Source organism: Dryobates pubescens, chromosome 10, assembly GCF_014839835.1.
Source record: "Dryobates pubescens isolate bDryPub1 chromosome 10, bDryPub1.pri, whole genome shotgun sequence".
In the NCBI taxonomy this organism is placed as follows: domain Eukaryota; kingdom Metazoa; phylum Chordata; class Aves; order Piciformes; family Picidae; genus Dryobates; species Dryobates pubescens.
The window spans coordinates 7303165-7319698 of NC_071621.1; the positions used below are offsets into that span (position 1 = coordinate 7303165).

Genomic DNA, 16534 nt, shown 5'->3' on the forward strand with positions numbered 1-16534 from the left:
GAAATGTTTTGTTTTATTCCCTCCATGTGTCTGTCATTTGCTGCCTACATAGTCAACAGAACATGTGGAGTGATTCAGTCCTCCAGACAGAGAGATGGTACCAATGGATCTGGTACAAGTTTGTCTCCTTCACTCGCTGCTTCCCAAGCTCAGTGTACAGCTTTCCCAGTCCCCAGCTGAGAAATTAAACGAGAAGCCCCCCTTTACTGGTGTATGTGATTTTTCTATTTAACTGGTAGTCTGATCCACTTCCATGTTTTTCCATGTAAAAAGGCACCACCCTGAAGGCCAAAATGGAATTCAGAACTCTTTGAAAAAGTCATGGGCTTTACAGTTGGTTGACATATTTGGTCTCTGTATAGCTCTAATGACTCACAGCTGCTTTTTTGTATCACATTGCATCATCAGAATCACAGTTTTATTGTTCCTAATGTATTTCTGTAAGAAGTGTAATTCTTCCTTATTTATTCCAAAAGAAACTTTGCAGCAATGCTGTGATCTGTCCCAACTGTGGTTCAGAGAATTCTTCTTAGAGCTCACCATGGGCAGAAGAATCCAGTTTCCCATTGAGATGTCCATGCCTTGGATTCTGACAGACCATATCTTGGAGACTAAAGAGGCATCAATGATGGAGTAAGAACTACTTGTGCTCTTCCACTGAATGATTATTCTTAACTATCGCCATTCCGTTTTGTAACGTTATTGCTTTAATTTGTTTTAACACAAAGTCACTGAAAAGATATTCTAAACCTTTGTAAAGTTTTCCTCTTACATTTGCCAGTTTCCACATGCTCAGAGTTTTCTTTTTGAAGTGAATAACTGAAGTAGGAAACCTTTCATATGAGTATCATTGCACCAACCAAATACGTTGTTCCCTGAGTGAACTCTCCTTACTCCTTAAAGATGCAGAGTATGATACCTAATGGTGAAAGCATAGTTCCATTTGGATGAAAAACAACATCTAGAAAACAAGTGTCAGGCTGCAAACATACCTATACAATGTCTTGAACTAACAGGCTTTCTTAAAGGAAAAAAATTGTAATACTTTTTATAAAAACTCAAAAAAAAAAGAAAAGAAGACGACCCTGTATGCATGAACCACATGTAGATTACAATATTGACTGACAGCATCTTGACTGCACCATACTAAGGAATTGTAATTTCCAGACCTGTAACTCTTTTCCTCCCCTGTTCATTTCCTTTCAGGTATGTTCTGTATTCTTTGGACCTTTATAATGACAGTGCTCATTATGCACTAACTAAATTTAAGAAGCAGTTCCTCTATGATGAGATTGAGGCAGAGGTAAAGTCACTTTAACTATTGGATAAAAGCAGTCTGTACATGGATGTGAAAAATTATGCTAAATGCCAGGACCTGTTATAATAGATTTGGAATGGTTGGAGATAATAAACATGCTGAGACAACCAGAAGATGGGTAACTGATTGGGTGATACGTTGTGATGACACCTGTAGACCTCTGCAAAACATCTCACATTAATGCTGAAAACTGAATGTCATCCTCTCTCTTACTTGGAAATTCGGATGCATTAACTTGCTTAATTATATTTGATAAACAGTGGAGGTCTTGGATAAGCTTCCCTTTTTTAATTTTAAGTGTCTCTAAATGCACAATTTTTTCCCTCCCAAGGTAAACCTGTGTTTTGACCAATTTGTCTACAAGCTGGCAGACCAAATATTTGCGTACTACAAGGCAATGGCTGGCAGGTAGCTATTCCAGCGGGGAGAACTTTTATTCATGCATTTCTGCTTTGCTTTGCTGTCTAATGTACTTTAAGTGTTGTCTCACTTTGTTAACAGCCTGCTTCTGGATAAACGATTACGTTCGGAGTGCAAGAATCAGGGAGCAACCATTCAGTTGCTGCAGTCCAACCGCTATGAGACACTCCTGAAACAGAGACATGTCCAAGTGAGTTAACTCATTCTGTTGTATTCCAGTTGCTTGGCACTTTTCAAATGGTGTTGATTTATGTAGGTATATAAAATTCTTTCTGTGTTTTATGTTTTGTCACATGAGTGGCATAACTGACACTTGAGATCAGCTTCTTTTGTCATATGGAGTAAATTAAGCAAGAATCTTGGAAGATCCTGTTTTACTGCACATGTCTGTTGCCATTAAGCAAACACAAGCCAAATAGGAATGTCACGCGTGGTAGCGTTTTCTTCCTAGCAATGTCTTCCACCAGTTTTCAATATGTTGTTGGCACAATGTGGAAGCATAAAATACTGGTATAAATACTTGAATGTAAATGCAATATGTGGTTTTTACTTCTTTTTGTGAGAATTGGGATATAAATTGTAGTATATAATCTGTTCACGAATGTATAAATTTTGTCCACCGGCTGTTTCTGTGTGTTTGGAATGTAAACTCACCATGTGAGAGTCCATTAACCTGTGGAGTCCTTGTAGTTTGTCTCATCATTCGACTTGTAGTTCAAAACTTCATAACACTGTTGTTGTTTTAGCTTCTTGGTAGGTCAATAGACCTGAACCGACTCATCACTCAGCGAATTTCAGCGGCCATGTACAGGTCAATGGAGCTGGCAATTGGTCGGTTTGAAAGTGAGGATTTGACTTCCATTGTGGTGAGTTTTGTAATGCAGTTTTGCTGGAACACATACTACAGCTGGGCTGTGTTTTAATTTGACTTTTATTTCTTTTATATGCATTGAGAATGACAGACATCCAGCCTCTTTCTTTTTTTTCTCTCTCTCTTTTGCCCTTAAAGCTGTATTTGTGTTTTAGCAGCATGAGTAAAAAACTTTTCTCCAACTTTGCTAGAAGTAGTTGTACAGTCACTTCTAAAAAGAGAAGAGGCTAAATGACTCAACAGAGAAACTTGTTTTATCCTAAAGCTTAGTTAAATTAATTACTGGCTGGGGTTTAACCACATGACCTGGAGTACAGCGTCCGGGTCTGGAGCCCTCAATATAGGAAGGACACGGAGCTGATGGAGTGGGTCCAGAGGAGGGCCACAAAAGTGACTGGGGCTGGAGCACCTCTGCTACAAAGACAGGCTGAGGGAGCTGGGATTGTTCAGCCTGGAAAAGAAGAGGCTCTGGGGAGACTGAACAGCGGCCTTCAGGTACCTGAAGGGGGCCTACAAGAAGAATGGAGAGAGACTGTTTACAAAGGCCTGTAGCGATAGGACAAGGGGCAATGGCTTCAAACTAGAGAAGAGCAGATTTAGATTAGATGTTAGGAACAGGTTCTTTACTATGAGGGAAGTGGAACATACCTCACGAAGTTCAATGAGGACAAGTGCAGGATCCTGCATCTGTGGAGAAATAACAGCAGGCACCAGTACAGATTAAGGGTTGCCCTGCTGGACCATGGGGTCCTAGTGGACAGCAAGTTTACCGTGGGACAGCAATGTACCCTTGTGGCCAAGAAGGCCAACAGTATCCTGGGATGCATCAAGGAAAGTGTGTCCAGCAGGTCTAGGGAGGTTCTTCTGCCCTTCTTCTCTGCCTTGGTGAGACCACACCTGGAATACTGTGTCCAGTTTTGGGCTTCCCAGTTTGAGAGACAGGGGTATTACTGGAGAGAGTCCAATGGAGAGCCATGAGGATGATTAGGGGACTTGAGCATCTCCCTTATGAAGAGAGACTGAGATCCCTGGGGCTGTATACTCTTGAGCAGAGAAGACTGAGAGGGAATCTCATCAATGTGTATAAGGGGTCTGGAGCACAGCTCTGTGAGGAGAGGCTGAGGGAGCTGGGGTTGCTTAGCCTGGAGAAGAGGAGGCTCAGGGGAGACCTTGCTCTCTACATCTCCCTGAAGGAATGTTGTAGCCAGGTGGGGGTTGGTCTCTTCTCCCAGGCAAACAGCACCAGAACAAGAGGACGCAGTCTCAAGCTGTGCCAGGGGAGGTTTAGGCTGGAGGTGAGGAGAAAGTTCTTGGCCATTGGGTTGTGCTGCCCAGGGAGGTGGTGGAGTCATCATCCCTGGAGGTGTTCAAAAAAGGACTGGATGTGGCACTTGGTGCCATGGTTTAGATAGTCATGAGGTGTTGGGTGACAGGTTGGACTTGATGATCTTTGAGGTCTTTTCCAACCTTATTGATTCTTCGTTGCTTCTGTGGAAAGTATCTGAGGGGTGGGTGTCAAGTGGATGGGGCCAAGCTCTTTTCAGTGGTGCACAGTAATAAGACAAGCTTGAACATAGAAGGTTTCTCCTTAACATGAAGAGAAACTTCTTTACAGCGAGGGTGACAGCACTGGAACAGGCTTCCCAGAGATGCTGTGGAGTCGTCTTCTCTGGAGACTTTCAAAACCCACCTGGGTGTGTTCCTGTGCAGACTACCCTAAGCGATCCTGCTTTAGCAGGGAGGTTGGACTTGGTGATCTCTGGAGGTCCCTTCCAACCTCTAACATTCTGTGAACAGTGGAACAGTTTGCCTGGGGAAGTGGTTGGGGCCCCATCCTGGGAGATACTCAAGGTGAGGCTTGACAGGGCTCTGAGCAACCTAATTTAGTTGAGGATGCCCCTTCTTACTGCAGAGGAGGTTGGACTGGATCACCTTCAGAGGTCCTTTCCAAACCAGACCATTCTATGATTCTATGACATTATATACACATGGGAAATAATTTGAGCAGTCTTATCAGAAAAATAACAGAACTTTTCCCGGTGGTGTTTTAATTGTTTTCTAAGTGTGAAATCATGCAATGCTATGGTTGAAGTTTGTTTGGTTTACTAAGACTAAATTCAGAGAAGCAGCTTAGTCTTGCAAAATGCATTCTTTTAGTCATCTCCAGCTACAACATAAATTATACTGGCAAATCTGCTGTGGCCATTGTAGTATATTGTCAACTTCATTAAGTCTGATGTGCTATGACTTTTTACTTCCTGTACTTTAACTTGCATCTCTGTTCAAAGAGTGCTTTGGCCTGACCTAACACAATACTGTGGTGTATGCTGCCATACATGGGGCTGTGCATGTCCCAGTCCTGTTGAGAATGAGAATCTTGTCTTTTCCATAACCCTGCTGCAGCTGAGGGCCTGGGAGTAAGGTGTAGACATCACTCACAGAGAAGGCGTATGAGCTATAAGGAAACAAGGAAAATGAACATTCTTGTGATTGAAATTTTTGTAAATGTTCATTTTCCCTGCTTAAAGATAAATTGCAGATCAAACCAAAACAGCCTTGTGCCTGGTAGAATCAAAATTAGTTTATTTACCCAAGCAGCTTGGTTTCATAGTGTGACATAAATAACATTTTTGTGGAGAACAAGATCTGACTTTGCTTGTGGAAGAGGAGCATCTGTGAAATATTGAGGTGTCTTAGAGTTAGCTTCCTGATTGAAATGCTAAAAAACAAATTTTATTTCCAGATGGCATGTATTTGACAAGTAAATATTCAGTCAACAAGAAAAAAAATCAAAGCCATTCAGTTATGCTGGAATGAAAAATAAATTTGAAGTTATGTATGAAACTTTCTTCCCATAAAAAGTTTTAACTGGTGAGGTTTTGTCATGCAGTACACTGCCTTGATTTAGTTTCACTCTTTACTGAAGATAAACCTAATACAGAGGCCATGGAGCCTCTTAAATTTTTAGTGCTTGGAGTTGTAACCTTTGCATTATTGAAAATTACTTTTCTTTATGTGCAGGATTTTCTTAGTGGCTAAATGTCTAGATGAACAGAAACTGCTGCTGATGTGTTTGAGTTGCAGGTTCTCACTCGTTTGAGTTAGAAAGTGGTGATGTTAAGATGTTGTCCTTCCACCATGTTCCTGTTTGTTTTTCCTCCTCCACACCCCTCCTTTATTTTATGCAAAATAGTTTCTGTGGACAACTGTTCATTTTTCTCAGGGAGAAACTGATACTAGTAGTTGTTTTTCAAGCTAAGTAGATGAAGGTAGTTAAGACTGACATATTTTTTTTTACCTTAGCCTGGGCTTAATACTGAATTAACAATCATAGTTGTTCTCTTTCCTTAAAGTGACCATTTCTCAAATGTTTGAAAAACTGTTGAAACATAGATCAGTTAAATCTGATAGCTCTGTGTGGGAAGATGACTAGTAGTTTGATGCAAATTACTTTGTGATAGCTTACATAGTAAGAAATGCAGAAGATGGTTTGTGTCCTATGGCTGACTCCATTTAAATGGTGGAGTTTCAGCTTTTGCTCAATGGAAGAGTTGGCACTGATCTGTGCTGGAGAACCACCTGCTATTTGGACTAATGTTAATGAATACCATTAAAGTCTCAAGAGTTTTAGTAGGAGGTAGTCTCTTTAATGACAAGAGATGGAGGAAGAAGAAAAGAAAAATGTTCTTGGGATTGTTTTGAAACTAAGAGAGAGTCAGTTGTTCATTTTTACTTCTTTCTTGTCTTCTATTCTGTCAAGGTTGTTTATGTGCCTTTTCGAGTTTCTCGCCTCTATTAAATGCACTTCTTGCTTTCTTTCCTCTTGTTTATTGTAGGAGCTGGATGGCTTGATAGAAATAAACAAAATGACTCACAAGCTTTTGAGCAGATACATGACCTTGGACAGCTTTGATGCCATGTTCAGAGAAGCCAATCACAATGTGTCAGCTCCTTATGGAAGAATCACTCTTCATGTCTTTTGGGAACTCAATTATGATTTCCTTCCAAACTACTGCTACAATGGATCCACTAACAGGTTAGCACGGCAGCCTTTGTTTGCTGCCATTCTTCTGTTACCCTCACGAAAATCCTTTCCTAGCAAACGCTGACAGGTCCATCTCCATTCATTTAGTGTGTTTTTCACTCCTAATCCTTTACTTGAAATGAAGCAGCATGAGTCATTTTACTAAGTACTGTCAAACGCATGAAAGCCTGTTATTTGTCCACAATGGAAGTCAAATGTAACCACAGCATCCAAATTCTGACGTTTGAATGACTTAGCTGTGATACGCTCAGAAATAAAGTGTATCCAGAAATACTGCAAAGTGCGTATGAGGAAGATATTTTGGTAAACAGGATCCTCAACTGTGAGCTGATGGAAATAAAGTTAGATTCCTGATTCTGTGTTAATGTGAAGAAAAGGATTTTTGTATTTTATTTTGCTGGAGAAGGGAAGAGTTCAGTGTTCACTGCAACTATGGTTGCAGCCTTCAAGGAGAGCAAGCAATGGAAATAGGAAGGAAGGTAGAATCTTAAGTTTGAATGTGAGGGAGATGCAGTGCTTGGGCCTTTGCATTTTTGGGTTTCCTGTTTCTATGTTGGTTTTAGCATTTGTGCTACTTTTAGCTTTTATTGATGTTTTGGTTAAAGCACTCTGAAGTCACAGCAGAGGGATACTGAATATTGAGCTGTAGGAAGAGGAGGAAGCCTGTTCTCATCTTTCACTGTCTCCTTGGAGAGCTTTCCTTGTCTGACATGTTCTATTGCATTTTACATCCAAGATTCTGCTTGAGGAGAAAAAAAAATAATTAAAAAGAGCATTTTCCATATTTAATTGTTAGTCAAAAAACTTGTTACAAGAATCTCTTTGCACAAGAGAGGTGAATATGTTTCCAGGGAAGCTACTGTGCACCTGCTGTATCTGGAGATCAGTATTGGAATATGCAGTGCATAATATTTAAAATCAACTCTTGATGAAATGCTAAATCCTCCACTTTTCAGCTTTAATGAAAGACATTTGCTAGTTTCTTCAACAATTCAGCGTGTGTTCAGCTGGCTATAAGGACTGCCAGACTGCAGACCACAGTGCTTAGGAAACGAGTGTGGAGTGCCAAACGACACAGGTGGAGTCCTGTAGACTGTTGTCCATTTAAAAACTGTATGTGTGGATTGAGTTAGGCTGATCCTCAAGTTTGTTGCATCGTTAATTCAGGATAATTAATTTAAGATATGATAGAGAGAGCCTGGTCTTAGGCAGTGTGTATACCGTGTGTCCAATTTCATCACAGAATTACTTTGGTTCCAGTAAAAAAAAATAAATCACAGAATCATAGAATAGTTTTTGTTTGAAAGGACATCTAAGATCGTTGAATTCAACTGTCAACCTAAGACCACCATGTCCATTCAACTGTGGCCCAGAGTGCCATCTCCACATGTTTCTTGAGCATCTCCAGGGATGACTCAACCACCTCCCCGGGTAACCTATTCCAGTGCCCCTGACCACTCTTTCTTGAAAGATGTTTTTCCTAATATCCAATCCAAAACTCCCCTGGCACAATGTCAGGCCATTTCCTCTTGTTCTATCATCTGATATTAGGGAGAAGAGACTAACCTGCACCTCACTACAGTCTCCTTTCAGGCAGTCGTAGGGACTGATGAGGGCTCCTGTCAGCTTAGTCTTCTCCAGACTAAACAATCCCAGTTCCCGCAGCTGCTCCTCATGAGACTTGTTCTCCAGACCCTTCAGCAGCTTTGTCACCCCTCTCTATACACACTCTAGCAATTCAATGTCTGTCTTTTAGTGAGGGGCTCCAAAACTGAACCCAGTATTGAAGGTGTAACCTCACCAGTGCAAAGTACAGGGACACAACCACTTCCCTGGTCATGCTGGACACACTGTTCCTGACACAGGCCAGGATGCTCTTGGCTGCCTTAGAATACATATACATAGAATACATACATAGAATAAACCAGGTTGGAAGAGACCTTCAAGATCATCGCGTCCAACCCATCAACCAATCCAACACCACCTAAACAACTAACCCACAGCACCAAGCACCCCATCAAGTCTTCTCCTGAAAACCTCCAGTGATGGCGACCCCACCACCTCCCCAGGCAGCCCATTCCAATGGGCAATCACTCTTTCTGTATAGAACTTTTTCCTAACATCTAGCCTGAACCTCCCCTGGCGCAGCCTGAGGCTGTGTCCTCTTAGCCACCTGAGCACACTGCTGGCTCGTGTTCAGCTGGCTGTCAACCAGCACTGTAGAAAACCAAAACCCAGCACTTACAATTTGTGTTGCGCACCATATATGGTGCCCATTGATATTTTTGCTGAGTGCAGGAACAGAGAGGTTTTAGCCCTTTTGTACCTCTTAAATGTGTTCATTACATCTGTTGCTGTCAGCATGAACTTTAAATTGATGAGTTCTCTCTGCATTCAGCCGTACAGGTTCAACAAAAGGCTGGAAGAAAGAGAGAAAAGCATGGTGAAAAGCAAAGGGGTTACTTAATGGTGAGGAGTTGGAGGTAGAGCTCCCAGGAAATGTGTAATACCTGTAGTTTGCCTTTTATTAATTTGTCCACAGCCTAGATGTAGGTGTCCTTCCTCTAGAGTTTTAATCAGATGAATTTTTGTCCAGTGCTAAGGGGCATGGTTTAGCACCAGGTTTGGTAGAGCTGGATAATGATTGGACTCGATCGTAAAGGTCTTTTCCAACTGAAATGGTTCTGTGATTTCAAACATCTGTAAAAGTTCAAGTATTTAGGTTTGATTCAAAGGCTAAGGATATACATGCAAGACTATTGAAACACATTGCATATTTAATTATTTGGGACTGAGGAATTTTTTTGTGTCTGATAGCGTATCGAGATTGAACAGTGAGGCTGCTATTAAAAGATTTAAGAATTTATTCATTTCAGCTGCTGCTATTCTGAAATATAGTCTCAGGAGTTCTAAACAGCTGCACAGCTGTGTCCAGACTTGGGTACAACAGTTTGTGGAGAAGAAACGGGGAGATAAGCAAGGGTACCTCTGTGGATGGGTGTTAGCAGTGAAATCCAAGGGTATTTTTAATCCACCTATTGTTAATCACAAAAGAAAGAAAACAAACTTTTGGCATGAGCATAAGAGCTGCAGATGAGATCAAAGTCCTCCCTAGCTCAGTGTTCTGATACTGGCAGCAGCCATGCAGCTTTGTACAAATACAAAGGAAGCTTGTGATGATTTTTCTCACAGGAAATATGCAGGGCCCTAGCAATGATCAGGTGTTTCTATAAAGCAGCAACGGTGGGGTGCCAGTGCATTTCTGGCCCTTTACAGAGTTTTTTCTCTGCCCTGTTGCTTTGCCCAATCTTTTTTTTTTTTCCTTTTTTTTTTTATCCTTTTTTTTCATTCTCCTTGAAGCTGAGTGAGGTTTTGCCACTCAAAACATACTCTAGTGAGGAGTTTGCAGTGAAGTTGTATGCTGCACAAAAAAGTATCTCTTAATTTGCTCTCCAGTTGTTGTCTTGCCCGTTCTACTGGAAGTGACCATAAACAGACACTTCCCACTTGTATTCTCTGTGTTGCTTGGTGGTGTTTTGTTTTGGTTTTGTTTTTAAGAGCCTTCTTGTGTTTTCCCAAGTCAAATTTTGCCTTTCCACACCAGGATCTTTGTCATGCTTACTCCTCCATCTGTACTTTTTTCATTCCCCTGTATCTTTGTGAACTTAGGACCAGGACTGTTCAGAGGATTAAAATGACACATGAATGACTTTTGTTCTTTGTTCCTTCTTTGTTATCTATAGTGTTCCTTTTTCTGTCTTATTTTATTAAGTAATTCTAAGATGATCTTTTCCTTCCATGATGCCTTGTTTTGTACTGAGGGCTAATAGAGGAGCAAGCATGAGAAAGCCTAGGCAGTTACTTGTATTGAGGATTTTCTGTGCTTTCTTGACACAAACGATACAAACTTGCAGAGACAGTAGTCAGAATTGTAGCTTCATCTCCTCAACACATTATCCAACTATGTATTCTCTGTTAAAATTTCATGTGGATAGCCCTCTCTTAAATGTAGTCTGGTGTTTATTTTCTGAGGATACAGGTTTGTCGCAGAATGAACAAAAAGACCAGCTTTTTACTTCTAAGTATTCTTGTTTGCCTTTACCTCTTCGTTTTGTGAGCTTTCTCCTGCTGCTTTTGAGACTAGCTTTCGCAAGAGAACAACTGCTGTTTCATATCTTGTATATAGTCACTGCTCAGAAAAATTCCCAGCCCTTTCAGGCACTGCTGGAGCAAAATCAAAAGCAGCATTGTCAGTGAAAGCTACTTTCTGCTACAGAAAGCCAAATGGTGCAAAGATAAAGACTCAGGCAAAGTAAGAGTGACTGTAGCCAACTACATTCCCTCAGTTTAAAAAAATTAAGAATATTCTGCCAAAAGGAAAGGTTATAACAATGGAGTGGTAGATACCTGTCACTTTCATACTCTTTTTCATCTGTTGTTTCCTCACACTACAGTCTGTAGCCTTCTGTTGTCCTCCATCTTGACATTCATGTTTAAAGAAGAGTGAGTTAGTATGTAACATATGCAAAGCGAGGAGATGCAGGGCTACCTTTAGGTCTGGTAGACAGGACAAACTATTTTGAGAAGGGTAGAAGTTAAAAGTGTTCATACCACTTAGGAAAATGTAGAGGGACATTTCCTGTTGTGAGTACTGTGGTATTACTTTTGAGATGAATCTCGGGAGGTTTATGAATGAGATTATCTGATCTGGTGCTTGCAGTAGGAGGCAGAAGGCTTATTAACTGCAGTGATCTCTGTCAGATTTCTCTTTGTTTTCTTAAATAAATTATGTGAATTGGGACAATTTTGTTTAGTTTGAGAATTGCTTACTGTGAGCTCCTTCCTGGTGTGTATGACAGAAACACTGGTATAAAATTATTTGATCCCTAAAATAGGGATTGTGTTGAGGCTCATGTTGTCCTTTAACAATTGCTGTTGCAAAGCTTTGGTAAGCCAGAAGGCTTTTCATCTGCTTAATCTGCTTTGACTGCTTACAACCTCAGTTGATTAAAATGGATAAATTGCTCTGAGATCATTGACACAGGCATATGCCAAAGTCTGCATCCAGCAGTACCCAAGGGAAAGTAAAATTTTGCCTAGCATTAGCCTTGATTTTTTTTTTTTTCAAAGAGCCTTGGTCCTTCAAATAGTGTTTTCTGTTTCTTGGAGGAGGAGCTGGAGTAAGCCAGCTGACAGGATGTCAAAAAGGAAACACACATTGAAAAAGGTTGAAGAATAACAGATCATGCTCAACTGTAGAAGTTTCTATAAAACCCTTAGTTCTGAGGGAAGAAATCTCTAATGTTCATCTGAATGATATATTGGAATTAGTCATCTCCTAGAATGATACACTCATAAGCCTGTTGTATCCTCAGTTTCAGCCATAACCCCTCCATAAGATAACAAGTGGTGGTATCTCCTGCTCCTACTTGCTTTTTTAAAACTCTCTTGGCATCCTTCATCCAAGAAAGTGTAAAATGGGTGCTTGCTTTAAGTCTTTAAGAAAGCTTCAATGCTCTTTTGCTGCTGCTCTAAAATCTTAGAGGTGGAGAAAACTGCAAGAAAGTAGAGAAGCACTGGGGAACACACAGGTGTTACTTGTGCTTTTACAGAGCTAGTGAAACATAGAGGCTGGGTCTCAGAAGTGTTTCTGCAGTACTTAACTGCTGATGCTGTGATTTCTTCTCAATCCAAACACAGTCCGATTGGTTTGCTCGCAGACACAAATGATGTTGTAATTCAAATATATTCATAGCACATTTTGGAAAAGACTTAAGAGTTATAGTGACAGCTTCCAAAGCTATGAGATGCACCCACATTTATGTTATGAAGCATTTTTTTTCCTTGTGAGTTTTAGTTTACTGATAACAACTCAGCTCTTGTCTAATACATCTGCACGCTGAAACCCAGTCTTAGCTGAAATGGTATGGTATCTCTTGATTTCTTCTGTTTCAGAGACTTTCTTACAGCATGGAAACTGATGTCAGTTTAAAAAGGAATATAATTTATAGAGAAAGAAGGTAAATAGAGTAATCTGTAGGGCTGTTGTGTGTTGCAGATTACTTTGAATTCCATCAAATGTTTACAACATTTCTGGTAAACACATTAATGAAGTATGTGCGCAGAAACAGATTCAAGTAATCTCAAGAGGAAGTCTTCAGTTGCTCTGTGAGAGGGAAGGAGAGATACTTGTAATCCAAGGAAACATAAATGTGGGAAGACCTAAATTATATGTAGTGTCAAAAGTAATACACACAAAATACCATTTCCCCCCTTCACTTAAGAGCTCTCAATGCAAGCACTTTGTGAAATCCTACAAGTACTTTTGGAAAGACAGTACTAAAATACATATGAATAAGTATTTGAAACCGAGTATCCCTATTTTTGATCAGATCAAAAAAATACAGAAAACCTTATCCTGAAGTTGCAGATGCTCAAAAGAATGATTATGATTACTTAGTGTAGCAGTTTGGGCTGGGTGCCCCCTGCTGTGTTCATATGAGGGACGCTTCCTCTGTCCCAAGGGAGTCCAGCCCAGTGGGTGGACACAGAAAGCCAGGTATTTCATCCCATAACACCCTGCTCCCCTATAAGATCTCAGCGGGGTCCTGGCACTTCCTCTTTTCTTCCCTTGCTGCCACCTGGTAAATGGGGGGAGATGTCTCCTGGCCCCTTGGGCCTAGCTAGGCCCAAGGCTGGGGGGATGGGCAGTCTCAGATCTGGCCAGCTGAGACTAGCCTAGCAATGGAGGGGAGGGAGAGAAGAAAGAGCCCTGGGGGTCTTGGGTGTACCCTCAGGTAGGGATGGGATGTTAGTTGCTTCTCTCTTTGCTGGACTGGTTCATAGTAGAGGTGAAAATGTTTTGCCAACCTGCACACCGGTGGAAGAATGAGGATGCAGTAAGTGATGAAGAATTGCACTGTGATTTGTGTTCAAGCTTTTGGGCAATACAGGCTACCCGCTTCCCCAGTTCAGCTTTGATTTTTATATGTAGCCCTACTAACCTAAATATAATTAATTAAGTCTCTATTTTGTCCTTACAGATTTGTTCGGACTGTGCTACCATTTTCTCAGGAGTTTCAGAGAGATAAGCAGCCAAATGCACAGCCACAGTATCTCTACGGATCGAAGGTTGGATTTAATTACCTTTATATTTATGCAAGCTAATGTTTAAAGGTATCCTTTTAAAATTACAGAAGTGGCAGAATATGGAAGTTATTAAAAATGGAGTCATTAATTTTGTGAATATTTTAAATTCAACACAGCTTTTTTCAGACGTTGCGGTGAAGCTTACCATATGCTTCAGCCAAAGTACAAGTGATTAGTCTGATGTTTAGTCTTATCTGACATAGCTAAAAATAAGCCCTTCTCCTCTCAGCCACCTTACATTGCAGAGTTGCTTATAGTGGCAGAGCAGACTTAAAGAAAAGATTAATTAGTCGTCTGCTGAAGTGAGAACAAGAACCCATCTTGAGTGCAGATGCTCCCTTGTTACAGTGATGAAGATTGTGATGGCAGGAAAAAAAGGAACAGATAGGAAAGGCTGCATTAGATGTTGTCTGACTGAAAAGGAATATAGGTTCTGGTTATCCTAAACAATCAGATACCCAACTGTGTAAATTGTTTCAATTAAAAATGTAGCATTTCTTTGGCATTTTCAACCTAAGGACCTCAAAGTCCTTGTGACAGATTTGGCCTTCTGCCCATCTCATCTTCTGTATTAGCATCATCTTTCTCATTTTGCAGATTAGGAGTGCCTACAGGGTTTATGCAGTTTGTCAGTAGAAGTGTATGTCTGAGTAAACCTAATATATTGAATTTGACAGGAACATGTGAACCACAAATTTGAGTTACAGTCTGTGGCCTGAACTGTTGCTCAACTACTATAGCCATTCTGGTCTTGGAGAGCAGAGGTCTTGTGTCCAGTTCTGGGCCCCTCAGTTTAGGAAGGATGTTGACTTGCTGGAACGAGTCCAGAGAAGAGCAACAAAGTTGGTGAGGGGTTTGGAACATAAGCCCTACGAGGAGAGGCTGAGGGAGCTGGGGTTGCTTAGCCTGGAGAAGAGGAGACTCAGGGGTGACCTTATTACTCTCTACAACTACCTGAAGGGAGGTTGTAGACAGACGGATGTTGGTCTCTTCTCCCAGGCAAGCAGTACCAGAACAAGAGGACACAGTCTCAGGCTGCGCCAGGGGAGATTCAGGCTGGATGTTAGAAAAAAGTTCTATACAGAAAGAGTGATTGCACATTGGAATGGGCTGCCTGGGGAGGTGGTGGAGTCGCCATCACTGGAGGTTTTTAGGAGAAGACTTGACGGGGTACTTGGTGCTGTGGGTTAGTTGCTTGGGCGGTGTTGGATTGGTTGATGGGTTGGACGCGATGATCTTGAAGGTCTCTTCCAACCTGGTTTATTCTATGTATTCTATGTATTCTACATGATATGCAGTCACACACTCTGTGCGAAATGCTGAGGTTGTAAAGGAGCTTACACAGGTGACAAGTTGAGAGAGTAGTTGTGGGATTTCATGGAGCTACCTGAGCCAATTAGCTTGTATAAAATTTATTCTGTCTGATCACCATAGATTTTTACCCTTCAGAATTACTACCTGAGTCTCTTAAGAGCAGTTAAAGTCATAGCATGTCAGCATATATCTTCATTTTTATATGCAGTCAGAAATACTGATCTATTTCCAGCAGCAGTAAAGACCATCAGCAATATCTTCAGCTAATCATTTGAGAATAGTTAATGAGATTTCACCCTTAATTTTGCATTGTATCAGGGAGATAAAAAAAAGGGTAGGAAATAGTCAACAAAAACAGAAGGATCAAAACAGAGGATTGTTGACTGACAAAAAATTATATACTCAATTCTCCTTGTAACTTATACAAGTGCTCTGTGTCACTTTCATGTCCAGCTATTCTCATTATCTAGCTTCTACTTAACCATGACCATAATTAGACCTTGTCTTACTGTTATCATATCCTAGTTATGTGGTGCAATCACTGTGATTTGCCCAGCAAGCTAGTTTTTGGGAGCTGAAGAGATGGCTCAGAAGTTACAAATTTCAGTCCTAATACATCTCCTGCATTTGTAAACCTTCCATGCTTCTACAATGTAAAAAAAAGGTGTAAAGGATTTACATGTCTTTAATGTGGAATGTAACAGATGATTGTCTGGTACTATGAATAGTGGTTTATGTAATTATTCTCCAGTGGGGAACAGCAAATTATAGGAGGGGGGATTTTCTTACATTAGAGTTATTGAGTTGCTCACTATTTTAGGAACTGACCAGATGCAGTGTAAAGAGGAAAAAAATACAACATTGAATTCAGTAGAGATTGCTAACTTCATTTATCTAAGTGGTGATACAGTGGGGGGAGTGACAGAGGATTAACTGGGGAACTCTTTTGTTTTGTTTTTTTTTTATCACTCAGGTTGCATTATTAAAATTAGTTTAGTAATCTTTACTCTGAGCTGTGTATCTTCAGAAACATGATTGGTTTTCGTATGGGCAGGGGCAATCCAGGGGGTTCTTAGGTGTGTTTCTTGAGCATCATGTATTTTTATTCCTGAATCTAACATACTTTGGAATTGAGGATACGTCAATGGAATTTTAGGGTGACCTTTCTATCCTATATAGCAAGTAACAGACAGTATTTCTTATGTGCTAGAAGCTATACATTCTAGTGTTATATAATTGCATGATGTTATTCTGCATGCTGCTTAGCCAGGCATGTCACCGAGCATCCTTATTTGTGTCTTTTAATGATTATATTGATGAGGAGCAAACTCCTGGCCAAGCTGTCAGCCCATGGCTTGGATGGGAGCACACTGCGATGGGTTAGGAACTGGCTGGAGGGCCGAGCCCAGAGAGTGGT

The 16534-nt window shown here is 40.8% G+C and overlaps 1 protein-coding gene across 6 annotated transcripts in view; it reads left to right on the forward strand.

Annotated features, from left to right (window-relative positions):
* The window catches only part of CYFIP1 (cytoplasmic FMR1 interacting protein 1), an 88534-nt gene that overhangs the window by 45289 nt on the left and 26711 nt on the right, over positions 1-16534 (forward strand). For all 6 annotated transcript variants that reach the window (XR_008462406.1, XM_054164757.1, XM_054164755.1 and 3 more), the window contains 7 exons: positions 477-633; positions 1207-1303; positions 1650-1726; positions 1820-1928; positions 2485-2604; positions 6446-6645; positions 13698-13785. Coding sequence is in view for 5 of the 6 variants with exons in the window: in XM_054164757.1 (XP_054020732.1) it covers positions 477-633; positions 1207-1303; positions 1650-1726; positions 1820-1928; positions 2485-2604; positions 6446-6645; positions 13698-13785 (848 nt within the window). In the remaining variant the exon portion in view is untranslated. The remainder of the gene's footprint in view (positions 1-476; positions 634-1206; positions 1304-1649; positions 1727-1819; positions 1929-2484; positions 2605-6445; positions 6646-13697; positions 13786-16534) is intronic.